The 25,868-nt window shown below is 40.3% G+C and overlaps 1 protein-coding gene across 4 annotated transcripts in view; it reads left to right on the top strand.

The window, feature by feature from the left end:
• The window catches only part of C10H21orf91 (chromosome 10 C21orf91 homolog), a 28,410-nt gene extending 10,600 nt beyond the window's left edge, over positions 1-17,810 (top strand). For all 4 annotated transcript variants that reach the window (XM_038345583.1, XM_038345584.1, XM_038345582.1 and 1 more), the window contains exons 3-5: positions 10,228-10,743; positions 11,738-11,800; positions 13,153-17,810. In XM_038345583.1, the coding sequence (XP_038201511.1) occupies positions 10,228-10,743; positions 11,738-11,800; positions 13,153-13,319 (746 nt within the window). In that variant the 3' untranslated portion in view covers positions 13,320-17,810. The remainder of the gene's footprint in view (positions 1-10,227; positions 10,744-11,737; positions 11,801-13,152) is intronic.
• The last annotated feature ends 8,058 nt before the right edge of the window (positions 17,811-25,868 follow it).

Genomic DNA, 25,868 nt, shown 5'->3' on the forward strand with positions numbered 1-25,868 from the left:
ACTAATAGAACAGAAGAGCTTTATCTTCCCTGCAGAATAACAGTGCAGTACAGCCAGTACTAACCACAGTGTCTAGTTATCTTAGTTAACTGGAAGTATAAAAACAGTGCTTTGCCACAAACAGGTTTGAGCAGGCTGTCTTGGGATGCTTTGCTGGGTTCCTTTGACATGGGCAGACATGACCTCTGGATGCAGCCACAGCAGAGTGGACACTCACTGTGTCGATACCTTGAGTGCTTTTAGATCAGTGATAGAAACAGATGTGTGGACTGTACAACTCAGAGTGCTCTGTTAATAATAATACTGTCAATAATACAACTCAGAGTACTCTGTTAATAATAATACTGTCAGTAATACAACTGAGCGTACTCTGTTAATAACAACACTGTCAGTAATACAACTCAGAGTGCTCTGTTAGTAATAATACTGTCAGTAATACAACTCAGAGTGCTCTGTTAGTAATAATACTGTCAGTAATACAACTCAGAGTGCTCTGTTAATAATACTGTCAATAATACAAATGCATAAAAATGGCTTTCCAGCTCAAAGTCATGGTTGAGTCATCCCCTTAGCCAGGAGTGAGATGAGACATTAAATCTAAATTGAAAGTCTTCAATGCTTAGGACAGAATTATTTCCAGCAGTGGATAAAGGTGACATGGTTGAAATTATGAACAACAGTTTTTCCCAGAGAGTTGATAAAAGTCAACCACCTAGGTTTAAAAGGTGATTCCTATATTTCATGCACATGTAATGGCCTGTGAAGAAAACACAGACAGTCCTCATCTTTGCAGGACATGATGAGCTAGGGCGAAATGGAGCAGAAGCACGGCTTTCTGTTGGAGGTTTTCTCCCTCTACATCCATCCCCTCCAGCAGCAGCAAGTGCCTGCACCAGCCGTGCTGGCTGTTTCAAGCCGAAAGCAGACAGTGCGCACTCTGTTCACTTAGCAACTTCCCCGGCGCCCCTTTCATTCTTTGGTTGTCCACCAGGGTTGACAGATAAATAAACCTCTACTGCAGTTATGATTTTACTTCCTGAGGGCGTGGGAGGACCTCCATCCATCTGAGGGTTAAATATTCGGCTAGATGCATTGTTAGCAGAGAAAGAATTCTCACAACAATCTTAATAGTAGTAAGCTTTAGGAACGTGCCTATTACTTTCAGTGTCGTAATCTTTCTGTTTACGTGGTTGATTAGAGCATGGCACAGCCCCTAAGCCTAGTCTGTCTTGATCTAAGGGACACTAGTGTCCATTTTCATCATCACCTCTGCTGGATCTCCAGAATGCCAGTGACGTCTTAATTTCTCGTGCTTAAAACGTAAACCACTTGTTCCTCCTAAACAAAACAATCCTAATACAGGAAGCAAAAGAAGTAGAGGGGTTCATAATCCCACATATTTACTGCTCTCAGTGTTTCTCCTGACAAATTTTCTGGGGTGAGGGCAGGTGAGGAGGGGAATTGTACTTAGAAAAGGAAAGGTCGTGCGTGCACCATTGCCGTCCATCATATTCACTTACTACATCAGGAGCATCCTTTCTGTCAGTGGGTGATTCGCGCCTCAGCTTGCTAAGGTAGCGGCATCCCATTGAGGACTATCTGACGAGTCTCCAGCTTATCAGTGCTGGAGCAGAAACACTGTGGCACAACTCTTTTCGTTGCCTACTTAAATTCTTGCAGTGATGTAGCTTAAATTGCCAGCAGAAGATTCATCCATTGAAGGTAGGCCTATCATTAACTTTAATACCTATCCACACTACTAAATTGATACCAGACACTCTTTCATTTAGTAATCATTTTTGCTTCATGGTGCAAAAAGTTGGTTTCCCTCCGTGTTCTAACATGTTTGGTTAGCTCAAAGTTATTTTTGCCCTAGAATTATGAGAATGTAGTTATGACAGATAGCCAGCCACACTATTTAAAGACGTTTATCTCCCATAAGATAAAATGTAAGTCCGTATTTGCTGCTCCAACATTACTAATAGGTTCCTACCTTCATCTCCACTGAAAAATGTTATTAAAAGAATTATGTATAACACTGTGGTCAAAGTAAAGAGAACATAAATTGTCTGCTGCTACAATGTCACAATTGTGTGGCTCATATTGTCCTGAAATACAAGTTAAAATTTTAGCTCTTGACAACATAATTAAAGAATATTATAAAACACTTAAAAAATACTTACCTGGAGCTTGAGGGTCAGTGGTTCAAATATAAGTTGCCCTATAAGTAGTCTGGGGTCTCTTCATCTCTCTTACCTGTAAGAAAATCAGTTTCTCAGTCCAAACCTTAAGATGGCGATGCAGGAGACGAAAGACAGTTTGGACAGTTACTCCAGCTTCTACTACTGGGTCTGGCTGGCTTGTTCCCATTCATGTGGTTGCTGCTATGACTTTAAATAATATTCATCTTTTTAACTTTACCATTGAGACACTGTCACTCTTCCTGAAATTTAGTGTCCCTGTATGCCACATGTAAGTAGATATTTAAACCTGGTATGTCTGTTGTATCATAGTTATGCTATATTGTATCATAATTTAGTTTTATATATATAATGTTGTAAATATCATTGCTTAATAAAGGAACTGCTTTGGGCCTATAGCAAGCTATAGGGGAATAGAGCTAGACAGGGAAAACTAAGCTGAATGCTGGGAGAAAGAAGGGTGGAGTCAGAGAAAAGCCATGTACCCGGTAAGCCACTGTCACTTGGCAATACACAGATTAATGGAGATGGGATAAATTAATATGTAAGAGTTAGCCAATAAGAAGATAGAGCTAATGGGCCAAACAGTGATTTAATTAATACAGTATCTGTGTGGTTATTTTGGGGCTGAGCAGCCAGGAATAAACAAATGGCCTCCTCCAACATTATATGATAGCCTCACATACAAAAAATAGAATAAATGTTAAAACAATGAATTAAAATTATTTAGTGGAACATGTGAAATGTATGGTTATTTGAGAAAACTGGCTTGTAGGCTTCAAATTTTCTATGGTGTAATTTTATTTGAATATATTTTATTCAAATGTGTTTATTTGAGTGTGCTTTAATGTACTTGGAGAACAAACCTAGTCTTTTTTATTCTGTGTGTTTGCAAACTTAGTGTCCTCCATTACAGCGAGGCTCAGAAAAGACGGCAGAGGCTTCCAGCCATGTCCTCATTCTGATTCTCACAGTCAGGTGTCTGTAGATGAGTCATCCCGTCCTAGTCAGTAGTCTGGCCAGGGTGGGTACATTTCAACGTGGACGTCCTGGGTCCCACTAACCTCATTTCCGATATGAAATAGCTATGTGGCCGTTGTTTGCAGTATGTAATGGCTTAGCTAGAGCATCCGCATCACCACAGACAGATCACGGATTAAAAAGGTAGGTATACAAGTTAGAGGGTGCAATCGAGTGTGGGTCTGTTGTACTCTTTTAGTCATAAACAGTTGTTTTGTAGGTTTTTCCCCAACGTTCCTGCTGTTCAAATGAAAAAGTAGAAGGCACTGGGAAAAAGGTGTTCTCCTGTGCTTTGTTTTTGAAATCATTTGTACTTTATACACGCTATCAATACATAAACCCAGAAATCATTTGTAATTTATACACACTATCAATACACAAATCCGCTTCTTCTTTGGCTTCTCTGTTATTTGGTGCTGAGGTTTATATTTTGACATAATTTCTCTGAACTCTTGGCTTGTTGACATTTTCCCTCGTAATTCGTTCATTGAAATAAGCTGATTTGATTACCTGCTTAATCCTCTTAACACAAAGTCTTCAGCCTGGCATAACCAGCCCTGAACTGAAATCTGCCGCGCCTCATAAGACCACCTATTGAATGTCTTTCTTAAGTTGTCGATTCTTAAACATGGGAAAGTCACCAAGCCCATCTGTGCATGGCTTAGTGTGATCACCAGTAATTCCATCCTGCCACCCAGTGCTTTCAGATGCTATGCCGGGACCTTGAATATGGCAGACCTGTAGTCGTCTAAGTGGTGCTTGAGTTAGCTACACCTGTGAGAGGTAGAGGAGTAGGATTCTCCTTTATCACAGTATCCCTGCACAGGGAGCAGCTACTGCAGCTTTCTAAGTGGAAGCCTACCCTGTGGAATGTAGGAAGGGCCTGTTCAGATCCTTGTCTCACCATGACAGGAGACAACCTGAACATCCTTCCGCCTTCGGCAGTGCTTGGCAACAAACAAATGGTAGTATCTTTTTGAACCATAGCCTGCCTGCTGCCTGCTGAACAAATGCATAATAATATAGTTAGGGTGGGTGTGTCAAAGTATTGTTCTAACCAGTCCATCCAGACAAATACCACTGCAGTCGAAGCACATGTTGAGGTGACCTGGCCTGACTCCAGAGCCGTTGAAGTCACAGATATGCGTGAATCCATTCAGGCATTGGTATGGGCTATTTCGATTTGAAGAAGACATTCTCTGTTCTCATGATAGTTGTTCTCCCTCAATATAAACCAGAGACTGAGAGATTTGACTTAAAAGCAACCAAGAAATCAGGAATTGTATATGTATGTAATGTAATGTTTTGTTTTCTCTCTCTCAAAGCTATTTGGAAACGGAACAAATGTTGTATGATATGAACCCACTTAGTGTGCCACTCCTACTACTGACAGGGCTTCTCTTATTTTCTGTTTATTAAAAATGATAATCTCCTCCTCAGGTAGACTTCCATTCATTTTAATCTTCTCTGATAGAACTATATGCATATCTAATCATTTTTATAATTAATAATTGCTTAAACAAACATTGCATTATTTAACTTTAACATATGTGAGTATTTCTAATCTCCTAGCAACCAAGGTAAATTCATCAAAAGAAAACACTTTAAATCCTGGAAAATTATCTAAGCTTGGCACAGTGTGAGTCTCCATTAAAAAAAATAATTGGAAGTAATACTACTTTTTCATGAATGAGTGCACAAATAATTGCCTCTTTTAAGGATGATATACTTAAAATTATTTTACTGAATGTTATTAATCTGGAGCCTAAGTCTTAACTAAAATTTTCTTGCTTGATTAAGAAAAAACATTTTCCTGCCAGTAGGAAAAGCTCATGAAATCAGAACAGCATATAGTTGGCAACTAGATTACAGCAGGTTGTACATATAATATGGCAACATGACTGAAGAACCCGTGAAGTGAAGCTGTACGGCATCAGTGGGGACAGTGTGCGAGACCAGGGTTCTAGACAAGGGCAGCCAGTAAACCTCCAAGAAAGACTGCTTGGTTGACTGCACTGCTAGTTAATCATAAATGTGACCTACAAGAGGTTAGGATAGATGGGTTGAGAAGTACAACCTTTTCAGAGTTGTACTTGTTTTGGCATTTATAGCTTTATAAAAATGTTTTTTTTTTTTTAGTTTCATCTCTTTTAGAAAGAAGTATTTTAGTCCCACAATAAGCAGATTAAATAAAAACCCAGGAATAGCCTCCATTTAAAGAGTAACAGTGGTAGTTACACGTAAATATTGATATTTGATTAGCTTTTGCCCCTCTAAGGGCTTTGATAGGTGATTTTATTTTGGAGAATTAAAGAATGTCATTGTGAGGACACCCAAGTGGGTAATCAGGGAAGTTTTCAGAACATAGAAGAAAGGTTTAAGTAAAAATTCTGTATTCTGTTTGTTTTATGTTGTGATAAAACACGTTGTCAACTGTAGCTGGCTGACAACTGAAGCTCTAATAGTCCATCCCTTGTCAGGCTGACAGCTGAGGCTGTGACCTCCATCCCCTGTCAGGATGACAGCTGAAGCTGTGACCTCCATCCCCTGTCAGGATGACAGCTGAAGCTGTGACCTCCATCCCTTGTCAGGCTGACAGCTAAAGCTGTGACCTCCATCCCTTGTCAGATTGACATCTGAAGCTCTGACCCCCATCTCTTGTCAGGCTCACAGCTGGAGCTGTGACCTCCATCCCCTGTCAGGTTGACAGCTGGAGCTGTGACCTCCATCCCCTGTCAGGTTGACAGCTGGAGCTGTGACCTCCATCCCCTGTCAGGATGACAGCTGAAGCTGTGACCTCCATCCCTTGTCAGGCTGACAGCTAAAGCTGTGACCTCCATCCCTTGTCAGATTGACATCTGAAGCTCTGACCCCCATCTCTTGTCAGGCTCACAGCTGGAGCTGTGACCTCCATCCCCTGTCAGGTTGACAGCTGGAGCTGTGACCTCCATCCCCTGTCAGGTTGACAGCTGGAGCTGTGACCTCCATCTCTTGTCAACTTTGACACACCACTTTAAACCGTAACCTTTCCTCTCATATTTGTCCCTACAATCATATTGTTAATATTCAATATAAATAAAGTACAGCCCTAAAAGTCCCACAGTCTTTAAAAAATTCTATCACTCAAAAGTTCTCTTTAAAATTACAAAGTCTCTTAAGTTTGGGCTCTTGGAATATCCATAGTCAATTAAATACTTTATTACTCTAAGAGGGAAGAACCAGGGCATGAAAATAATCACACTTAGGTAAAACCAAAGTCTAGCAATGTAATTCCAAAATCTGGTACCTCAGTACCTGACATCCAGGGTTCAATTATGAGCTTGGCTCCAAAGGGCTGCGGCAGCTTCTGCTTCTCTGGCTCTGCTGTCCACAGCACACATGCTTACCTTGTGGGCTCAGGACAGCTCCATTCCACACCTGCTGCTGTCCCAAGAAGATGTGCAGCAGTCCTGGCACCTCCAGTATACTGGGTCTCCAATGCAGCCAAGGCTGTGCCGTCACCAGTGGATCCTCTGGTCTCTCAGGGTCATGCCTCAGCTTCTCTCCTTGATACCTTCAATCCTGAGAGCTGATAAGAAAAACGGTTATTTCTGCAATGTTAATTCAAAACGGTAAATTATAAAAAATATAATCACTTAAAAGTTTATAAAATATGACAGGCATATTGCTATTATAAATTGAGACTTTTCTATTTTAAAAATTAATTATATTAAATCTTCATGGCGTTATAGTTTTACTTTTTGTTTGCTGTTGTGTGGGGTAGTTAAAGTATATTTCCAAATATTTTCAAATTGAATTTTAAAATTTAGCTAAGTTAAAATTTTTATTATAATTTAACCAAAATGTTAAAAAGCTCTTATCTCACTGGATAAGCAGAAGTTTATATGAATCGGCCCTTGTTTTATTCTTCTGTAAATTGCTATTTAAAATATATAATTAAGTAAATTTTGTGGGTTTTTTGGCAGACTGATAGCATAGGAATCTATCTGTATTAGTGCCACTCACCACTCCCTTAGATTGTCAGCCCTCTAGACTTAAGTATAGGGATGACGTCACTGGCTGATGCCCTTAATTATCCTCTAAGTAAGCGATCCAAACTCCCTGCTACCCTTTAAGGAAGATGAGTAAAAGTGCAATGAAGTAGTCTGTACATGACAGTTGGTAAGTTGATGCTGCTGTGTTTTAAATATTCTTTCAACTCTCCCTAATGTATTTAACTGCTTCTTATTGCATGGCAGACACTAAGACTGGGAATGCCTATGAGTAAGCTAGATAATGACCCCTTTCTACACACAACTTACCTGGCAAGAAATAAGAGCCAGTGAAGAGGCAGTTGTAGAATCTTGTGTAATAATCTAGCCTAGGTGTGTTGGTTAGAGAAGACTTCTTAGAGGTAGTGAGGACCAGATAGAAGATGTGGGTATTGGCTCAGGTTTACAATGGGTGAAGCAGGGTTTAAGATTCTTATGGATGCAGGAAGAGAAGAAGGAGAGAAGGAGGTGATGAGGGAAGGAAGACAGACAGACAGAGAGAGAGAGAGAGAGAGAGAGAGAGCGCGAGGGGAGGGAGGAGAGAGACCTTTAAGATGAATAGCAGAACATCTGAGCATAGGGCAGGAGGAGCTCTCAGGAGCAATGCTCCACCTTCTTCTTGAACTAGTCAGTGGTTCCCACAATCACAGAGAGTTGAGTGTTGAGAGTGGAAACAGAGGAGTTTCCTTTTGACATAATGAATCTGGGAGCCTGTAGGGCCATCTAAGAGCAAAGGCTGTAGGTTACACAGAGCATGTATGCAGGTGCAGCGCTGATTGCTGCGCCCGCATGAGATTTGACCAAGTCCCAGTGTTGGCTGGCATAACCCTTTTATCCCTTACTTTTATGCCAGTGGCATACAAATTTTACATTATCTTACTAGTCACCAGACTTTCCATTTCAATTAATGAAATTACAGCTCGAGCTTTTAAAGTTAAGAGGAAATAAGGAACGTAGCTTTTCATGTCCCTTGAAATGTGGTTTTGCTTTTCTTTCTTTCTCTCTTTCTTTTTTTAACTTAGCACCCCAGTGGCTTTCCTTACTCCATTTTCACACATATTTAGACTGAATCATTCTGGCAGGCATTCATTTAAAACTGCACACGCCTGATTTACCTTCAGTATGGAAAGAGAACTGTTTGACTTTAATAGTATGTCTTGAATTATTAAAATGTATGGCTATTTTGAAAAACGTTTTGAATTTGAAAATGGATCCTATATTTTAAAAAGCTTCACTAAGAAAACTGGGAGCTATAAAAGAGTAGTCAAAATATTTCCATTATTTTTAGTGTGTCATGAATACTTGTGAGTTGAATTTATATCAGCTAATGTGCTTGTGCTGTATGAGTAGTGATTGTATGTAATTCATTTGTTCTAGAAGATAAATTTACCTTGGTAAGTTTTAATAAGTGTAAAAGTAAACTGAAAAGTATAGGCATTTTTATTTTCTTACAAAATAAATTGAAACAGTTAATTACATTTGTAAGGCTTTTCTGTTTATATATTTATATATTATATATTCATATATTCTGGTTCTGGTGTATATTGTTCTTCCAAGTTAAAACATAACCAGTTAGCGAAGTCCCATAGACCCTCAGACCTTACAGGATATTGCCATTGTTTTCAGTCACCCTCCAGACTTGATGATGAGACCCTGTTGCTAAAGATGAGACATGCCTGTGTCGTAGACTATGGCGACATCAGTCTGGTTCTATCTCTACTGGCTGTCATCACTGTGCTAGAAAGTACAGTCCATGCTACTGGAGGAGAAAAATAGTCTTGGCTGGCCTGGCAAACTATGCTCACTGGTCAATAATGGCATCAGTGGCATGGGGGTAACCAATCATTTTCTGATTGATTTAAGGCTAGTTCTAGAAGACAAAACTCATGCCTGGTACCAAACTCATATACTGGACCAAGAACTTGTGGTTGGGTAAATCATAGGCTTGTGGCTGGGTAGGAATAGTGGTGGAAATAGGAGAGGAACTGGAGAAGAGGAAATGGTCATGGCTGTGGATTTGGTAAAATAACTTTCTAAAACACTTTTCTTAAAGAATATGATTCATGTATGTTTTGTTGGCAAAAAAAGCTTTGTGGGGTACATATGTTTGTAGTATATGTGGCTGTGTTCATTTGTGTGGGTGCACAAGCCTGGGGTTGATCCTGGCTGTCTTCTAGGATTACTTTCTACTTTATTTACCAAGGCCAGAGTTCACTGTGTGCTCTGAGAATCTGAACGCTGGCCCTCCTACTCACAAGGCAAGTCTGTCCACTGAGGCATTTGCCTAACCCTTGAGCATTTTTTAATTGAACACTATAAAAGAATGTTGTATAAGTATGTACTTCATGAAGACTAGTGATTGCTGGAAACAACAGTATGTGTTTTTATACTGCATGAACTAAAATGCCACTGGACTGAGACTCAAACTTCATTATTAAATTTTTTTAAAGTCTCTGCTAGTCATAAAAATATTCCTGTTGAGCTAGAACTGTGGCTCAGTCAAGTAGAGCCCCTGCTGTGTTAGCACGTGTTAGCATGGGACCTGATTCTGAGCCCTAGAATGCGGGCCAGGATAGGCGGAGCAATGCAGAAAGGGGCTCATTGGCCGGACCACCTTGCCAGATGTCTGAGTTTCGAGTTCAGAAAGGACTGTCTCAAGAAGTGAAAGTGGAAAGCAGTTCGGGAGAGACACACTTTGTTGACCTCGGGCCTACACATAAACACATATACAGCAGCAAACACATGCAAGTGCACACATGCAGTAAATAAATGAATAAAATATTTTGAATATAAAGCTAAATGGAAACAGATTAGGCTACATTTTTATATAATCTGTGTCAATACACTTTAACATTTTTCTCTAATTTACAAATGCATTCTACCAAGAATTCACTAAGATTTGTTTGTACTTAGTAATGTTTAATTAAGAAAATGTAAATTTTTTGAGTTTTCATTCTGTCTTCTTTTCACTTTAGGGGTACCAAAATCTAACCTTTTACATACCAAATCACTGAGAGGCCATAAAGACTGCTTTGAAAAATATCACTTAATCGCAAACCAGGATTGTTCTCGATCCAAGCTTTCCAAAAGTACTTACGAAGGAGTCAAAACCATTCTGAGTAAGAAGATAAACTGGATTATACAGTATGCACAAAACAAGGATATGGATTTGGATTCCGAGTGTTCCAAAACTACCCAACATCACCTGTTTAATTTCCGGCATAAGCCAGATAAGAAATTACTCCCGCAGTTTGACTCCCAAGTGCCAAAGTACTCTGCCAGAGAGATAGCTGGGAACGCGGGTGGCATCTCAAGTTATACACAAAGAATCTTGGAGCACAGAGAAAGTACAGACTTCGGGCTTGCAATATTGCAAGACTCAGATATACGGTGGCATCACAAACACAACCAAGCACAGAAGAAAGAAGAGAAAAGCTCTGGCCCAGAGGCGAATGTCCAGAGCCAGAATCCACATTATAGCAGAGAGGAATGTAAGTAGTGTGGAGGAAGAAATACAGAGACCGGGTTTGTTCATTTGCAGGTTGGGTGGTAATTGGTTTTTGGTTGGCTTGGTTTTCTTTTTCTGTGTGTGTATAAAATTTTAATGTTAGATTTATTGATTTGGTGGACACAAAATGTAAGTGACAGAGTCATCTCAACAAATGTGAGGTGTCTTAAAAACTCTGGAACGTTCTTGAGTATGTTTTACATACTGAATTTCATTGGCACCATCATTTATTTTGCCATTTTTAGTGACCAAATGGAATGGAATTACCAAAGTTAATTGAAAAGTTCAGGGCTCCTACTGTTTCTGTGACTGGAACTATTGGCCAATATGTATTGTCTTGTTGCTAACCCCTTGTAAGACTAATTGACCAGGAGCTGAACTTAAAAACACACATCTGACAATTAACTAAAGGGCAGAAGGTAATGTGGGCATTTATTTTAAAAGTTTAAATTACTTCTTCTGCCTGCATCTTTTCTACAAAATCCCTCTGGGGTGATTTTAATTGACTTAAATTGTTTTAGCTCCAAAGGGACCTTGACTGTGCCTTTAGATGAGTTCTTGACTCTTCATGTAAAGGTTCTTTTACTAGATAGATGTTTCACAGTACTTTAGTGTTTTAAAACCCCAGATCGTGACTTATCCAAAATGTAATCAGAGTGTGTGTGAATGGGCAGTGACTACTTCTGAAAACTGAAAGAGATACCAGAATCCAGTGCTCTGATTATATTCCTCTAGAAAACAAAACAAAACAAAAAAAAAAACTTGTTTTCTGTGGATGATGGAAGTGTTACTTGTAGTGATATATAAAATGTGTTTCATAGGAGGGTTTTGTGGTTAGAATTTGCTACACAAAGGAGATCTGGGGTTCTGTTGAATGTTGTATTGAGAATTAACTGCACATTCTTTGCCTAAGAAACTAATAGACACTTGCTTTCCTAGGCGGTCTGTGGTAACCATGAATGTATTTTCATTTTCAGTGAATTCAATGACCCTTGGTGAAGTAGAAGAACTGAATACAAAGCTCCAACAGCAAATCCAGGGTAAAGAATCAGTCTCGATGCTTTTGGTTGTATGTGGAAACTGTTGCTACAGAATATCCTCTGTGATTGGACATTGATAGCGTCCCCATTATTTAAATTTGGAGATTGAGATATTCAGACCTTTGGAGGCTTTTGAGACAAACAGTAAGGGAAAGTTTCATTAGGCCCTTCAGGAAGAAGAATCTAAGTAGAATAGAGCCTACAACTAACCTCTGCTTCTTGCCATCATTGACTTCATTGTGGGCCACTCTCTGTACCAGGGACTCTGGGGTATGCATTCCAATAGTTCCTTAAGACCATAGTATTAGCCCTGGTTGTCCTACATAAACTGTGAGCCATTTGAAACATGAAAACCGTGAGGTAAGTGTAGTGACCACTGCCTGTTTTCATCAGCTTTAACTATTACTGAAACATAGCTATGTTTTCCTGACCACTTGTTCCCATTCCTTTTGCCCCACCTCAACTACCTTGTGGATTATTTTGAGATCCCTGACAATGTATTGTTTTGTCCATAAATATGTCATGGTTTTGTTTAAAAAAAAAAAAGTCATATCCTCATTAATAGGTCATTAAAAAAGCACTAATAGTTCTGTAGTGACATAATAGATATCAGCGCCTACAGTATCCATATCCCCATTGTCTTTTCTTTCAGCCAGCCGTTCCCATTTAGGTGAGGCAGCACATTGGAGACCTTTAAGTTGCTTAGACAGATGATGCATTCTGTCAGTAGCAGACTTAACTGCAAAACTTGAAACACACAAGCCTCTGCAAACAATAAGATAACACGAGTAATCCCAGTTTACATGGGTTTAGTACTTACTCCATGTTCTTTACAAGTCCTCGTTTAACTCTTACAGTGCCCCTGGAATTGAATTTATCCCTAAAAGGATATCAAGTAGAAGGTATAGATGACTTATCTGAAGCACATACATACATGATCATAGGGGCCAGGATTTTGAAAATCCAGGTAATCTGTTCCAAGCCTCTTGGAGGAAGTTTCTGGACCTGGATATTAATGAACGCGTATCTGATAAGTTATATATTGTTTGAGCCTATTTGTGGGTTATAATGGAGAAGTGGCTCCAGTGGTAGCCACTATTACAGCTGTGTATACTAATAACCTTCCTTAAGTTGCACTTAGTGGAGAAGGGACAGCATCTCAGTTACCTGTACGAAATGTAATAGGATGATCAACACTGATAGATTTAGGAGACAACAGCTGTTTTCCTTAGTATCAAATTAGTTTCCTGTTAAAATTTACCCAAAGCATTGCACCTATATTTAATTAAAATAGAAGTCTTAGGGCAAGCTTTCTGTTCACTAAAACTGCAATTGCTTTGAAATCCTCACAGAAGTTTTTGAAGAGTTATCTCAGCAAGTGCAAGAAAAAGACTCTTTGGCGTCAGAGCTCCATGTCCGTCATGTTGCTATCGAGCAGCTTCTCAAGAACTACTCCAAGCTACCATGCCTGCAGGTGGGACGGGCAGGGACGAGGTCACACCCGTCCATGAACAACTGAGCTGAACGCAGATTCTGTGCTCTCCCCTCTGCTGGTCTGCCAAGCATGTGAACCTAGAAAATGCTGGAAGAAAGCTATGGTCCATTTTTGTGGTTGTACTTGAAAAACCTAAGATAATATTTATTAATCTAATAAAGCAGATCACTCTAGTCTAGGGTTAATCATTTGGCTTCATTTGGGGACTTTTTCTTATAATTACTAAATGCCCCTCCCTAACTTTTACCATGTGTAATATCCTGTTACAATGTGTTCTTATTGGACATTTTCTATTGTTACTCAACTGTCAAAACAATAGAAGCCTAATTAGGTCTATGTTAGTCTAGAACTACTAGAGATAGTTTTTAAGAGGGAAGTAGAATTCATAATATCATCTTATTTATGAGCAATATTTTAATATAAAATTTTATATATAAAATTGCTATTTTGGGTATTTTCCATTGTCTTTGTAAATGTGTATTTGAATGGCCATGTATATTTGCACTTCCATGTGTGAATATGTTTGCCCATATAAAAGATCACTGCATTTTGGAGATACAGTGTTTTTATAACTGTTATCTTTCTTTCCAAAGACAAATGTGTTTTGGATAGTATTTGGAGAAGCAATCTACCTAGTTGAGCTGTGTTAAATACCAACAGCGTATGGAAGTGAAGTTAATCACTCTTAAAAGCAAATATTCAAGGAAATAAAGCACATTGTTGTTTTCTGATGAAAGCAATTCTGAGTTAGCTTAGGAAGAAAATACTATCGTGATCCTTGTGTGTCAGTTCCGTTAAAAGAAGAAGCCCTGCTCTGCTTCTTAACTCAAGACTTCTTCGATGTGTTCATTTTTGGATAAAAGTAAATCATCTCTCAGCCCTGAGTCCGGTGTAACTCCTATTCTCAGACTGTAACTGTCCTGTTTGGGTGGGGGAAGTAAAATTATTACGTGTGCCACTGCACATGAAATCCCGATGATCTGTTCACTGTCCGAATTCTGCTGTCAGCATCACTGAAATCAGTCCTCAAAAAAATGAAAGAAAGAAAAGGCATTTAAGATATTTTTCTAAGTTTTAAAATCTAAAGGGATAAAAGATTGCAAAGCACAAAAAAAATCAACACTCAATTCAGTAAAATAACCTCACTTTAAAAAGATATTATAAGCTACTTAGGTTCTAGATTCCTAACTAATAAATTATCTCAAGGAGTTAAATAAGATTTAATAACATAATAAAAGGTATGACCAATCCAAAATGAAGATGGGCTCTGGATTGTTTTTAATGGTGCTAAGAATGTGTTTGTGTGGTAAGCTAAGGAAAGACAGGTTGGCAGCTTCAAGCATAAAGGTTATTTCTCCCTTTATGTTGGCTATCTGTCTGGGCACGGGTCAGACTTCAATGTTGAACACAAATAGTATTTGACTAAGCAAAGAACTGCTTCCCTGTCGGAAAAGCACTTTTCCGGAATGCTCAGATGGATGAAATTGGCCTGGATTTTTGTACATTAGTTGATAGCCCAGTACTTTTGCTTTTTCCTGAATCAAACTTAACTTTTAAGCTTTTTGAAGGGAACTTTTGAAAATGACACTTTTTAGTGTCCTCCAAAATGAATTTAAAATCTGGAGAGTGGAGATGAATGCATTGCCTTAGTGTTGATAAGCTTTAAATTGAATGTGTGCAATATGGAAGCATCCACATTTCCAGGCTGGATAAAGACATGTTACCTTTTCAAGTTTGACTATACCCCTGCTTGGCATAGCTCATCAAGAGTGTTAGCAGCCAGTGTATTGCACACAGTTGGGGACTGTCATAGGAGTCTAGGATCCTTAGTATTTGGCACGTGCAGTACTTAGTGTATTTCTATCATAGGAGACATACGGTGCAGTCCTAAATACCAGTGTTATCCAAAGAAAACGTTTGCTGATCTCTTTCGAGAGTTTTCTGGCAAACATTTAGTTTACTAATGAGTTTGGACTGACTAGGATTTTCCTGCATCCTGAGGTCTTAACTGGGACCTCCGATTCATTTCATTTAGGTATTTCACCTGAAACATCAAAGGAATGGTGCTTGTAAGTACATCTGGTGCTGGCACTCCCACTAGTACTCATTCCCGTGAATTTTGTTGGAGTATAGTATTTCATGTTGTTTACCCACTAGTGATTTGTTATAGTTGGTCTTGGTGTTGGTGATGGTGGTGGTTTTTGGTTTGTTTGTTTGGAGACAAGGTCTTGCTACATAACTTTGGCTGGCCTAGAATTCTCTAAGTAGGCCAGGCTGGCCTGGAATTTGTGGTGGTTCTGCCTCAGGAAGAGATATGCTTTCTTGATTGAATATGCAATTATTGTATATGCACAAATAAGGATGGGGACAGAGTTGAGTTACAGTTTAGGAAAAGAACTATCACAAATACTGGTTTCTATATTTGGTTCTTTCTAAATAGTTGTATATTTGAGGAAGTTTAGAAGAAACACACGATTTCATTTTTAAAAAACAACAAGGAGACAGACTGCTAGTGAGCTCTTACATTTCGGAGCTTCTGGGGGTGAGGAGCAAAGGGCCGTCTTGCCATACTAGACTTCTTAGTTAAAGAGGATGAAGAGTTTTCAAGTCAGAAGTCAAATGTGATTTTAGCATGATTTTTGTCTTTTAAAGATTGGTGTTTTTATGTGTCTGGTATACATCAGGCCAGGTTAAATTCCTGTTACCATAGTAAATACCCAGAGGATTGGGTTTGGGTTCCACTGTGTTGTCCAGGCTGGCCTCAGACAGCACCCGTCTTACTGCCTCAGCCTCTGAACGCTGGGCTCAGCACACACTGCCATGCCTGGTTTAACTTTTTTCTACTGTCCCACCTTGTAACCTTTCTCCTCAGATTATCGGCTTATCCTGAGTCTAGTATTAGTTTTCATATTTGTTTTGGAAAAGGCATGCACCTGAGACACCATGCTGGTGGACCAAGCAGTCAGTTGATTTCATTGTGTGATTCTTGTATGCAGTATTGGAATAAAGAGAAGCCCTTAGGTTTCTTAGCTATATTTCACCAAAAAGTGCCCATTTTTATAAATATTTAAGGATTATTTTTCAGAATGTGTTCATGTTGGGAAGTGCTTTTAGAAATACAGCTGAAGTATATGCTGATGCCATTTCATAGGTGGTTTTTGAATTCATGGTTTTGTGTTGTATCATATCTGCTGTTGAAAATGGCTTTTACCTTTTTAGTTTGTTTATATAATGCTTATCTTGGTGTTTATACTGCAAAGGTCCATTTGTTTTTTGTTTTTCTTTTATTGTTAATTTTTAAAGTAATTATTTTGGTCCATTTGTATTAATGTTTACCAGTTTGGGTTTTATTCTGTTTGTTTTTAGGAGAAATGTGCTTTCCTTGTTAACATTGTATGTAGCACAAAACATGTGTGTTCCAAACTTAAGTAGGAATTTTAAAGATCTATGTAGCTTTTCAAAGGGCTCAGATTTGGGACCATGAAAAGTAATTACATGCACATGAAATACTTTATTAAAGTATAGTAGAGTATAATGTTACTTTTACTTTTTCGCCTGTTCATTTACTATCAAATGTTACTATTGTTCATGCTAAAGCACGATGTGTGAATATTTTAAAACTTCATAAGTATAAAAATTTTATATACCCTCTATTAAGATATGACTCTAAAGCAGAGACTTGATTTGATTTTGGTCTGATTCCATTTTTACTTTGAACAGAATTTTTTTTTAAGAAATTTGGTTTTAAAAAATTTACTAAAAGACAGAGCCCTAAATAAATACCCTTGCCCAGTTAGGCTCACAAGGGCTCACAAGGGTTTATCGGCTGGGGTAATAGGACTCTTTGGGGAAGGGAGGTCACAGTGGGCAGAGGAGGATACGACCTTTCACCTACATCAGTACAACCTCAGGCTGCATCCACTTTACGTGAACCGGATCATGTGGGTCTGGAACATTAATGTTTTTAACACTTAGTTTATAAATCATATTTTCACTATTATTTTTAGTTTGAAGGAGTCTCTGTTATAATTATTCAGTAACTTTTCTCCAATTTCAACTCTACCAACGTGAAGCAAAAATGTCATGGAGACACATGTACGTGTTTAAAACTGCGCTTGCTTCAGGGGGGTAGTGAGTTTAGTTTTGCTGTTTTGTTGTTTTTCACTTCCCCATCCTACTCCCTCCAGAAGAGGTGGTTTAAAAAGTGCTCAGTAGTGGTATTTGTGTGTGTGTGTGTGGCGGGGGGGGGGGGGGGAGGGGAGACAGAGAAACAGACGCTTTAAACCTGACTGGCATATGCTGTAGTCATTGAACTTTAATCTCTGTTGTGCTGACATTTAGAAAACGAAAATGAAACTTCTGTGGTCAAAGCTGTGTTTCAGAAGGGTTTATTTAGTCATTATCTGGTTGTTATATGCAATAATTTATATATTTGTATTCTGCTTTGAAACTGTAACTAGATAAGCTTGTCTACTATTTTTAACTTTACAGTAATAAAACATATTTTGTTATCTATCTGCTAGCTTCAGTTGATTAATTTATTTAATGTGCGTGTGTTGGGGCATGGGGTGCACCAGGCCACGAACCTTCAAGACTTAGTTCTGTCTTTCTATCGTGGGTTCTAGGGATCAAGCTCAGTAGAAGTAGTCATAGTGGTGATCGCAGTAGTAGTAATAGTAGTGGTTGTTCTTGTTCTTCCCTTTCTCCTTCCTCTTCCTCCTCGTCCTTGCTCACCCTTCCTCCGCCTCCTCCTCCTTCTTTTTAATCAAATAGTTGGCCTACATTGAAAGCTTTGCATAATCTAACTCTGTTTATCCATAATCAAACTGTTCGTGAACAGTTTGAGGTTTTTTGTTTGCTTGTCTGTTTTGTTTTTCGAGACAGGGCTTCTCTGTAGCTTTGGAGCCTGTCCTAAAACTCGCTTTATAGACCAGGCTGAGCTTGAACTCACAGAGATCCACCTGTCTCTGCCTTCTGAGTGCTGGGATTAAAGGTGTGCGTCACCACCGCCTGGGAACAATTTTAGTTTTTATCCAAGTTGAGCTAGTAAGAATTAAAGTTTAGGGGGCTGGAGAGATGATTCAGGTAGAGTACTGACTGTTCTTCTCGAGCACATGGGTTCAATTCCCAGGATCCCCATGGCTGCTAATCACTAACTCCAGTTCCAGTAATGTTCCAGTGCCCTGTTTTGGCCTCCACAAGCACCAGACACACAGGTGGTACATAGACATATAAGCAAGCAAAGCATACATATATATATGGATATATATATTATATATATATATCCATATATATATATATAAAATGAACATTTCTAAAAAGGAATAAAACATTAATTTATTTCAGTTGGCTTTATAAAGAATATTCAAAACAAGAAAACTGGTATCCAAGATCACTGTGGTTAGCATAATGAATCAATATTAAATTAGCCTTTACTTACTCACGATTTAATTTTTATTTGGACTGATGAAATGGCTCGTGGCTAAGAGCACTTGCCGCTCTTCCAGAGGACCCATCTCACGGAACACGGTGCACACATGGAGGTCAAAGGACAGCTTTGTGAAGCCAGTTCTCCTACCCTTCAGCCACTGAGCGAACCATCTCACCAACCCCTCGCGAATGATTTATAAAATTCTTACGGTGTTTTTATGGTAATAATGTGAAACCAGGAAACAAAGACATTTGTTTAAAAGATCGGAAGTAGATTACATGGTAATGTCTGAGAATTGAAACACTGAATGTGTAGGAAGATTAATTGCCCTTGGAAGTCTCAAAATTTCAACAATCCTATACTCAGTGTGACTAGCACTTTTTGCAAGGCACAAGGAGCAGGAATCCAGGTCCTCCTTGGGCTAGCCAGCAAGTTGGGAGCCAGTCTGTGCTATGTAAGACTGTCTAAAAAATAAACAGTTGAGTATAGTACGTCATCAGGAGAGGAAATTTACGTGAGGAGTGGGGTCTGTGAAAGGGACAGGGAAGAGTACCAGACCACAAGTGAACTCTTCCCGTTTAGCTTCTAAGTTTGACTCCAGCGAAAACTCACTGGACTACTTTGCGTCTGAGTTCACTTTTATTCCTACTCAGTTGCCCCAACTGGAGAGTTTCAGATTAGCTATAAGATTATATGTTGTCCCTTATTTTTTTTTCTGTTGTTAGAGCTCAGCATTCTTTACAGCGGCCTTAGAGCCTGGAAAGTACCTCACAGCACAGTGGATAAAACAGGCAGGGGACCAGAAGGCAGAACAACGCCCTTTTAGATAAATGACACTCTAAATAAGAAGCCTTTTCTAGGCTCCGCTTTTACAGTCTGATCTAAGTGATGTCTTAGGTCCTTTCCATCTTGAAAGTCCAGTTTTATTTCAGCAAATTCTTCTATTTGTTGATGCTCTATTTTAGGGGGTGTGGAGGAGGCTACCAAGTTTATCTCTAGCTAAAAAATATGTTATCCTGACCATTTTGTATCTGGACTTGGGGAGGCAAAGATACTAAGGGGAGGCCAGTGCTGGGAGCATCAGTGTTATCAGTAGGGACAATATCATTATCCATATACAGTAGTATAAGATGTCAGCCACTGGCATCCAGCGTTGAGCAGTTCTTGCTTGCTATAAAGCTGACTAGATGTATATAGTACTTGGTTAATCACCCTTTGCCAGCCTCCCCAGAATTCTGGATGATCTTACAATAAATTCTTACCAGCTTAAAGCAATTGGTCAGCTTTCTTTCGCCTGCAGCAGAGCTCTCTACACCTGCCTCTGGTCTGGTCTGCCTGGTACTCGACTACTTAGGAATTGTATGAATTTGTTTCCTAAGAGGAAACTGCCAAGAACCACTGGATTTTTTGTAAACTGCGGCTCAGGACGACATGGCTACTTGCTGAGTCAAGTAAAAGTGATGGGAAAATTCTAAAGAAATTAAATCTTTTTGGCAATGCCAGTTTGACCATTACAGGCATTTTGGTTAACAGGAAGAGGGCTTTAGAGAACTTGCCACTCTCTGCCACTCTCTTAGTTAGGCTTTTATTGCTGTGATAAGACACTGTGACCAAAAGCAACCTGGAGAGGACATGGTTTATTTTATCTTATACTTCATCGCTTCTGGAAATCAGGAACCTGGGAGCAGGAACTGATACAGAGGACATAGAGGAGTGCAGCCTATTGCCTTGCTTAGCTGCTTTCTTACAGGATCACCAGCCCAGGGGTGGCATCACCACAATGCTCTGGGCCCTCATCCATCAATCACTAATGCTGTGAACGCACTACAGGCCAATCCTTAGAGGCGTTTTCTCAGTTGAGGTTCCCTCTTCCCATATGACTGGTTGTGTCAAGATGTCATAAAATTAACCAGAACAGTTACTAAAAAACTAAAGGCATTCAGTTTTTACCTACAGGGTTCATGGAGGATCCAATAAAACCAGTGATGGTCACAGAGGGATTGGCCTGTGTTCTCCTTGGTAGTGCTGAATGACTCCCAATTCATCATGTATCTATGCCATGGATAAATGATTAAAAAACTTCAGAGGCAGTACAAGGACTGAGCATCTTCTAAAAGTGTTTAAGTGCGTACCCCACAAAATGCCTGGTGTACTCGTCCAGGGAAGACAAATATATGCTGTGGTAATTATCTCTCCTTACAAAAACAACTCAAGGAAGGAAGGATGTGTTTTACCTTACTGTTTGAGAAGATATCGTATACTGTGGCAAGGAAGTCATGGTGGCTGGAGGCTGAGGAATCTGATCACATTGGTTCCATATGGTTGAACTTTTGTACCCAGCTAGGTTTCTCCTCATGTGGTCCAGGACTTAATCCCGAGGATGATACCACCCTCCTTTAGGAGTGTCTTCCCACCTCAGTTAACCTGATGGAGATAAACCCTCACGGGTGTGCACAGTGGATTGCATGGCCTGTCACATTGACAATCGACATTAGCCATCACGCTGCCATCCTTTACAGCTTATTCTCCACTCCAGCTTTCTGACTACCTTGACCCTATGATAACTGGTACTTGCTCTGCCTCCATTTCTCCTCCATGATGGGGAACTTCAGCCAATCACATTCCATTTAGGGTGTGTCCTCCTGAGGCCACAGAAAAATAGACAAAACATCCAGGTGTGCTTGCCTCTGCCCTTTTGTTCCCTGCGCTCCTGGATTGCTGGAACCCTGGTTTTGTAAGTTTTCCTTTCTTCCGTTTATTAAAGCTGAATATTTTATATTAAGCTAGTCTGGTTAATTCTAACTACCAACCAACCACACCCCTTCACCTCCAAACTGGTGATTCTCTTAAATTTCGGGTTTTGTTAAACTGGGGCGTGACCCCCAGAGTTTCTCAATCAGTTACTTGGGGATAAAGCTCAAGATTCGTTTCACCTATCAAAGCCCTGGTAACACTGATGCTGCCCAGTGCTTCACTGACAGAAGCTTTCCACTGCCCCAGAGGTCTCTTCCCAAAGGAATGGGATGCTGCTGCTCCTGAACTCAAAGGTCTTTGAGAAAGATTACCACCGCCTGCAGAAGAAAAGCCAAAGCCCGACTGCCCCATATTTAAAGCCTCCATCCGGTATCCACATATTTTCCATTCCAAAGAATTATGTCTAAATGCTGAAGATGTAGTTCAGTAGCAGAGTACTTGCTTAGCATGCACAGGTCTTTGGGTTCCATCTCCAATGCCACGGGGGGGGGAAGGGGGTAGGTGTGAAAAAGGAGTGGGTAATTTGGCAGGTTTGGTGCAGAGAGAGGGTGAACTGGAGGTACAGAAAGCTACAAACTCAGAGCCGGCCTCCCATGCTGTACTCCCCCCCTCCTAAAGGCCCCATAACTGTGCAGACATTGCTTGTGGAGGCCTCTAAGAGGCCTGAGCATTACAAACATGGCACGGACAGTTTTCGCCTTTTACCCTCTCCCCCTTGCTAAAATCTATTAGATCACATTCCCAAAGCTCGTCCCCAAAGTTCATTCCCTAATTTGTCCACTGACTCATTCCTGAGACAGAACACCAAGGTCCAACAATCAAAATTCATTATTTGACTAACATGTCCAATTAGGATTTACCAACTCACCCTAGCACAGACTCCCCCGTTTTCCCTTAAAACCCACTCCTGAAAAAAAAAAAAAATAACAAAAAAAAAAAAACCACCTGTTTGCTGCTTGCTTACTGCTGCTACTTGCTGTCTGCCTTTGTATCCCACTCTTTCCCCTCCAGGATAATAAATCTCCCTCGTCCGGAGAATTTGGTATCTGGGTGTGTCCTGGACCAACTTGGGGGAGGGGCTCCCTTACATCTCAGAGATCAAGTGTTCAGATGTCTGAGCCTGTAGGGGAAATTTCTCATTCAAATCATCACACAAAGGTATTTTTATAATTTAAGTAAATTAAACTGATCAAATTGAGCTCTACTGGGAATAAATCTGAAATTTTGTTACATCTGTCTCTCATGAAGAAAATTCACAAAACCCTTATGCAACAGATGAAATTTCGAGTGTGGGATAAAAACAACTTTTAAAGCTACTGCAAATGCCATATGGGGAAAATGAGACTTCTGGATTTTAATTTATTCTTTTTTCAGATTGATTTATTTTTATGTGTATGAGTGTTTGCTTGTGTGTACCACATTGTCCCTAGTGCCCACAAAGACCAGAAGAGAGCACCGGGTCCTGGGGAACGTGAACACTTGTGAGCCACCATGTGGGTGTGGGGAATGAACTCGGGTCCTCTGCAAGAGCAGCAAGCGCTCTTAACCTCTGAGCCATCTGTCTAGCCAATATTCTTGTCTCATGGATATTGTGTTTGCGTGTCTTTGTTCATGCGTATGTACAAATGTGTGTGGGTATATCTGGAGGCCAGAGATTGGCCTTGGGTATCTCCTTCAGTTTGTGTCTACCGTCCCACCTTGTTTTTTCAGACAGTGGCTCTCACTGAGCCTGAAACTCGCTGCTTGGTTACACTGGGATCTACCAGTCTCAACCTCCTGCAGTACTGAGATTACATCAGACCCTAGCTTTTGTCTGGGGCGCTGGGTATACAAAATCAACACATCCAGCACTTCACCATCTGAGTCATGTTCCCAACCCAGTTTTCATTTGCTGTCCGTGGTTTGTTTGTTTGATTGTTTGTTTGTTTCACAGGCAGGTTTTATTTGTTTTCTCAGTAATTGCTAGTACCAGGGACAGAGGTCCAAGACTGTCCTGAAGACCCAATCATTACATGTTAGTAGGTATCAGTCTTCACTGGGAGGAATTTGGGAAATCTCTGGCCTAGAATGAAGAAGCTTTATAAGAAAAGTCAGCATAGAGAAAGTGAAAGAAAACCAAGACCCAGCTAGCCACAGAGTCTCCTCTCTGTAACTTCATAGCACAGGCAGTATGGAAGAAGAGGCTCTTACAGGGGGAGGAGGCCACAAATTGAACAGCGATGAGGGTGTAAGAGGAAGTTCCCATGGGCAAGAGGACTGAGGATATTGCTACCTGATATTCAGAGGTTCATTTCGGCCTCCTTTGCCACCACTGGGCAACCATCTGACTCTCTTAGACTTTGTCCTCTAACCTGTACAAAGTGGAGTGAATTTGATCCTGAAGGATCCAGTGTCCTATGGCTACAATGAATGTTAAGAAGAGCGTGGGTGGCAAACCCTTCCAGCTCCTGCACGCACAGCAGAGCAGAGCTGAAAGGCCGCAAAGGGAAGTGTGGTTTCGTTCAAAGAAACTGGAGCCTTTATGAGGAAGCAAGCAGAAGGTGGCCAGATTAACCTGGCTCAAAAGCAGAGAGACAATTCTCTATATGCGGTTTGAGAGCATTTAAGTTGGAGACAGAAAAATGTCTGTAAGTGTAACTAACACCTTGTTAGTCGCCCACACTCCTCTGTCAGACAGAACTACTGAAGAAGAATATTTTCGGAGGACTAGCCGGGGGGGGGGGGGTCACCCACCAAGAGCACAGTCCCCAAAGACTGCTCCACTTTCATCCCTGCAATGTAAAGGCACATGATAAACTTCAGTAGAATACCATCCGCTCAATCACAGATGTGTCTCTTCTTCTGAGATATGCCTTCTCGCCTATCAAAACAGCCAACAGCTCTCTCGAAAGAATAATGGCAGTGGGGTGGTTGGATTTCACTTTTGTTTATTGGCTATCTTTATTTGTTTTGAATCTTTATGATGATTAATTTTACCAGCTTTGTTGGATGAGAAGATAACATGGAAATCTATAAAGCACAACTCTGGGGATATCTAGGAAGGTGTTCCTAGAATTGATTGGCATATGGCACAGTAGGGAAGGGAAAGCCCTAAGTCTGGGCAGCACCACCGGTAGGCTGGGGTGTGGAAAAAACAGGATAGAAAGTTGTGCGCATGCTCAGTTGGTGTGGATCAGGCCATGGGAACTAATTCACATGGCCCTGGATGTTAACTGAGCACTGGTGCTCCCCAAGGCTGAGGTGGTGAATATCTAGATTTCTGGCTCTCTCGCTGTGGATGCATTTTTGTTCCTTCAAGCCCTGACTAGATGTTTCTGAAACTGGGAAAGGCAGCATCTGGGCCTCCTGCTAAGTTTCTGTATGCTGCTGCTGCCATGCTGCTTCAGACAGAAACAGACAAACTGGTGGAGGAGGTGTGTGTGTCTACCAGAGATTGAAAAGCTTCCTATGCTTTAAAAAAAGTGCAGGGGAGGAGCTGAGCCAGTGACAAGCAAATGCTGTGCTTCTTTTCTTTCTCATCTCTACACATGTGTGAATGAAATCAGAGAGAGTAGACCCACAACCTTCAGAACAACATTGCATCCCAGCAGGGAAGGAATCCTTGTCCCACACTGATCTCTTCTACATATTGATTTCTCCTCAGAAGACAAAATGGGCCAACATGTGGGTATAACTATCATAGCCAACAACTAGATATGTAGACAGGCTTTGTGGAGTCTCAGGAGCTCACAGTTGACTTGATCGTGTTTCATTTTCTTCCAGAAGAGAGCATTATTTAAAGTAATCATGAAACCCTTCAAGAATAACATATGTGCCCGCAGAATGGTTGCTGCTTCATCTAGAGTACACACTAGGTGTGGGAGGTGTCCTTCAAATCTACATCAGTGGATCTCTGTGCAGGCCAGAACTGAAGGGGAGATGTTGCCAAAGCACCATTTAGAACCATCCAGATGCTTAGGACTCTCGTGCATTCTACATTTTGGTAGTCACAGACATGGACCAAACTCCTAATCTGATTTTCTTTCCATAGCTTCCATGGCATACACCGCCTTCACCTGGAATCCTGGACGTCTAGATAGCTGCTGCTGCTCCTTTTCCTCTTCTTTTTCTTTTTCCCAGGAAAGGAATTTATGATAGACTTTCTCTACACTCTAGGGGATCACAAAACCAGTCAGGAGAACAGCATACTGCAAAAAGAATAAGCAAGGCAAGCTTTTCTATGACTCAAGAGGTCCCTTAAAGTCTTTAATTCAGAAGCCAGCCAGGATGGAATGAGAAGAGTTCACATGACTATAGCATGAATGTGTGCCCTCCTTACATCAAAAATCCAGGGCCAGAACAATTCATTACTGTGAAAATTCAATGTTTATAGCTATTTGTAGCTAGTG

Source organism: Arvicola amphibius, chromosome 10 (assembly GCF_903992535.2).
Source record: "Arvicola amphibius chromosome 10, mArvAmp1.2, whole genome shotgun sequence".
NCBI classification, from domain to species: Eukaryota; Metazoa; Chordata; class Mammalia; order Rodentia; family Cricetidae; genus Arvicola; species Arvicola amphibius.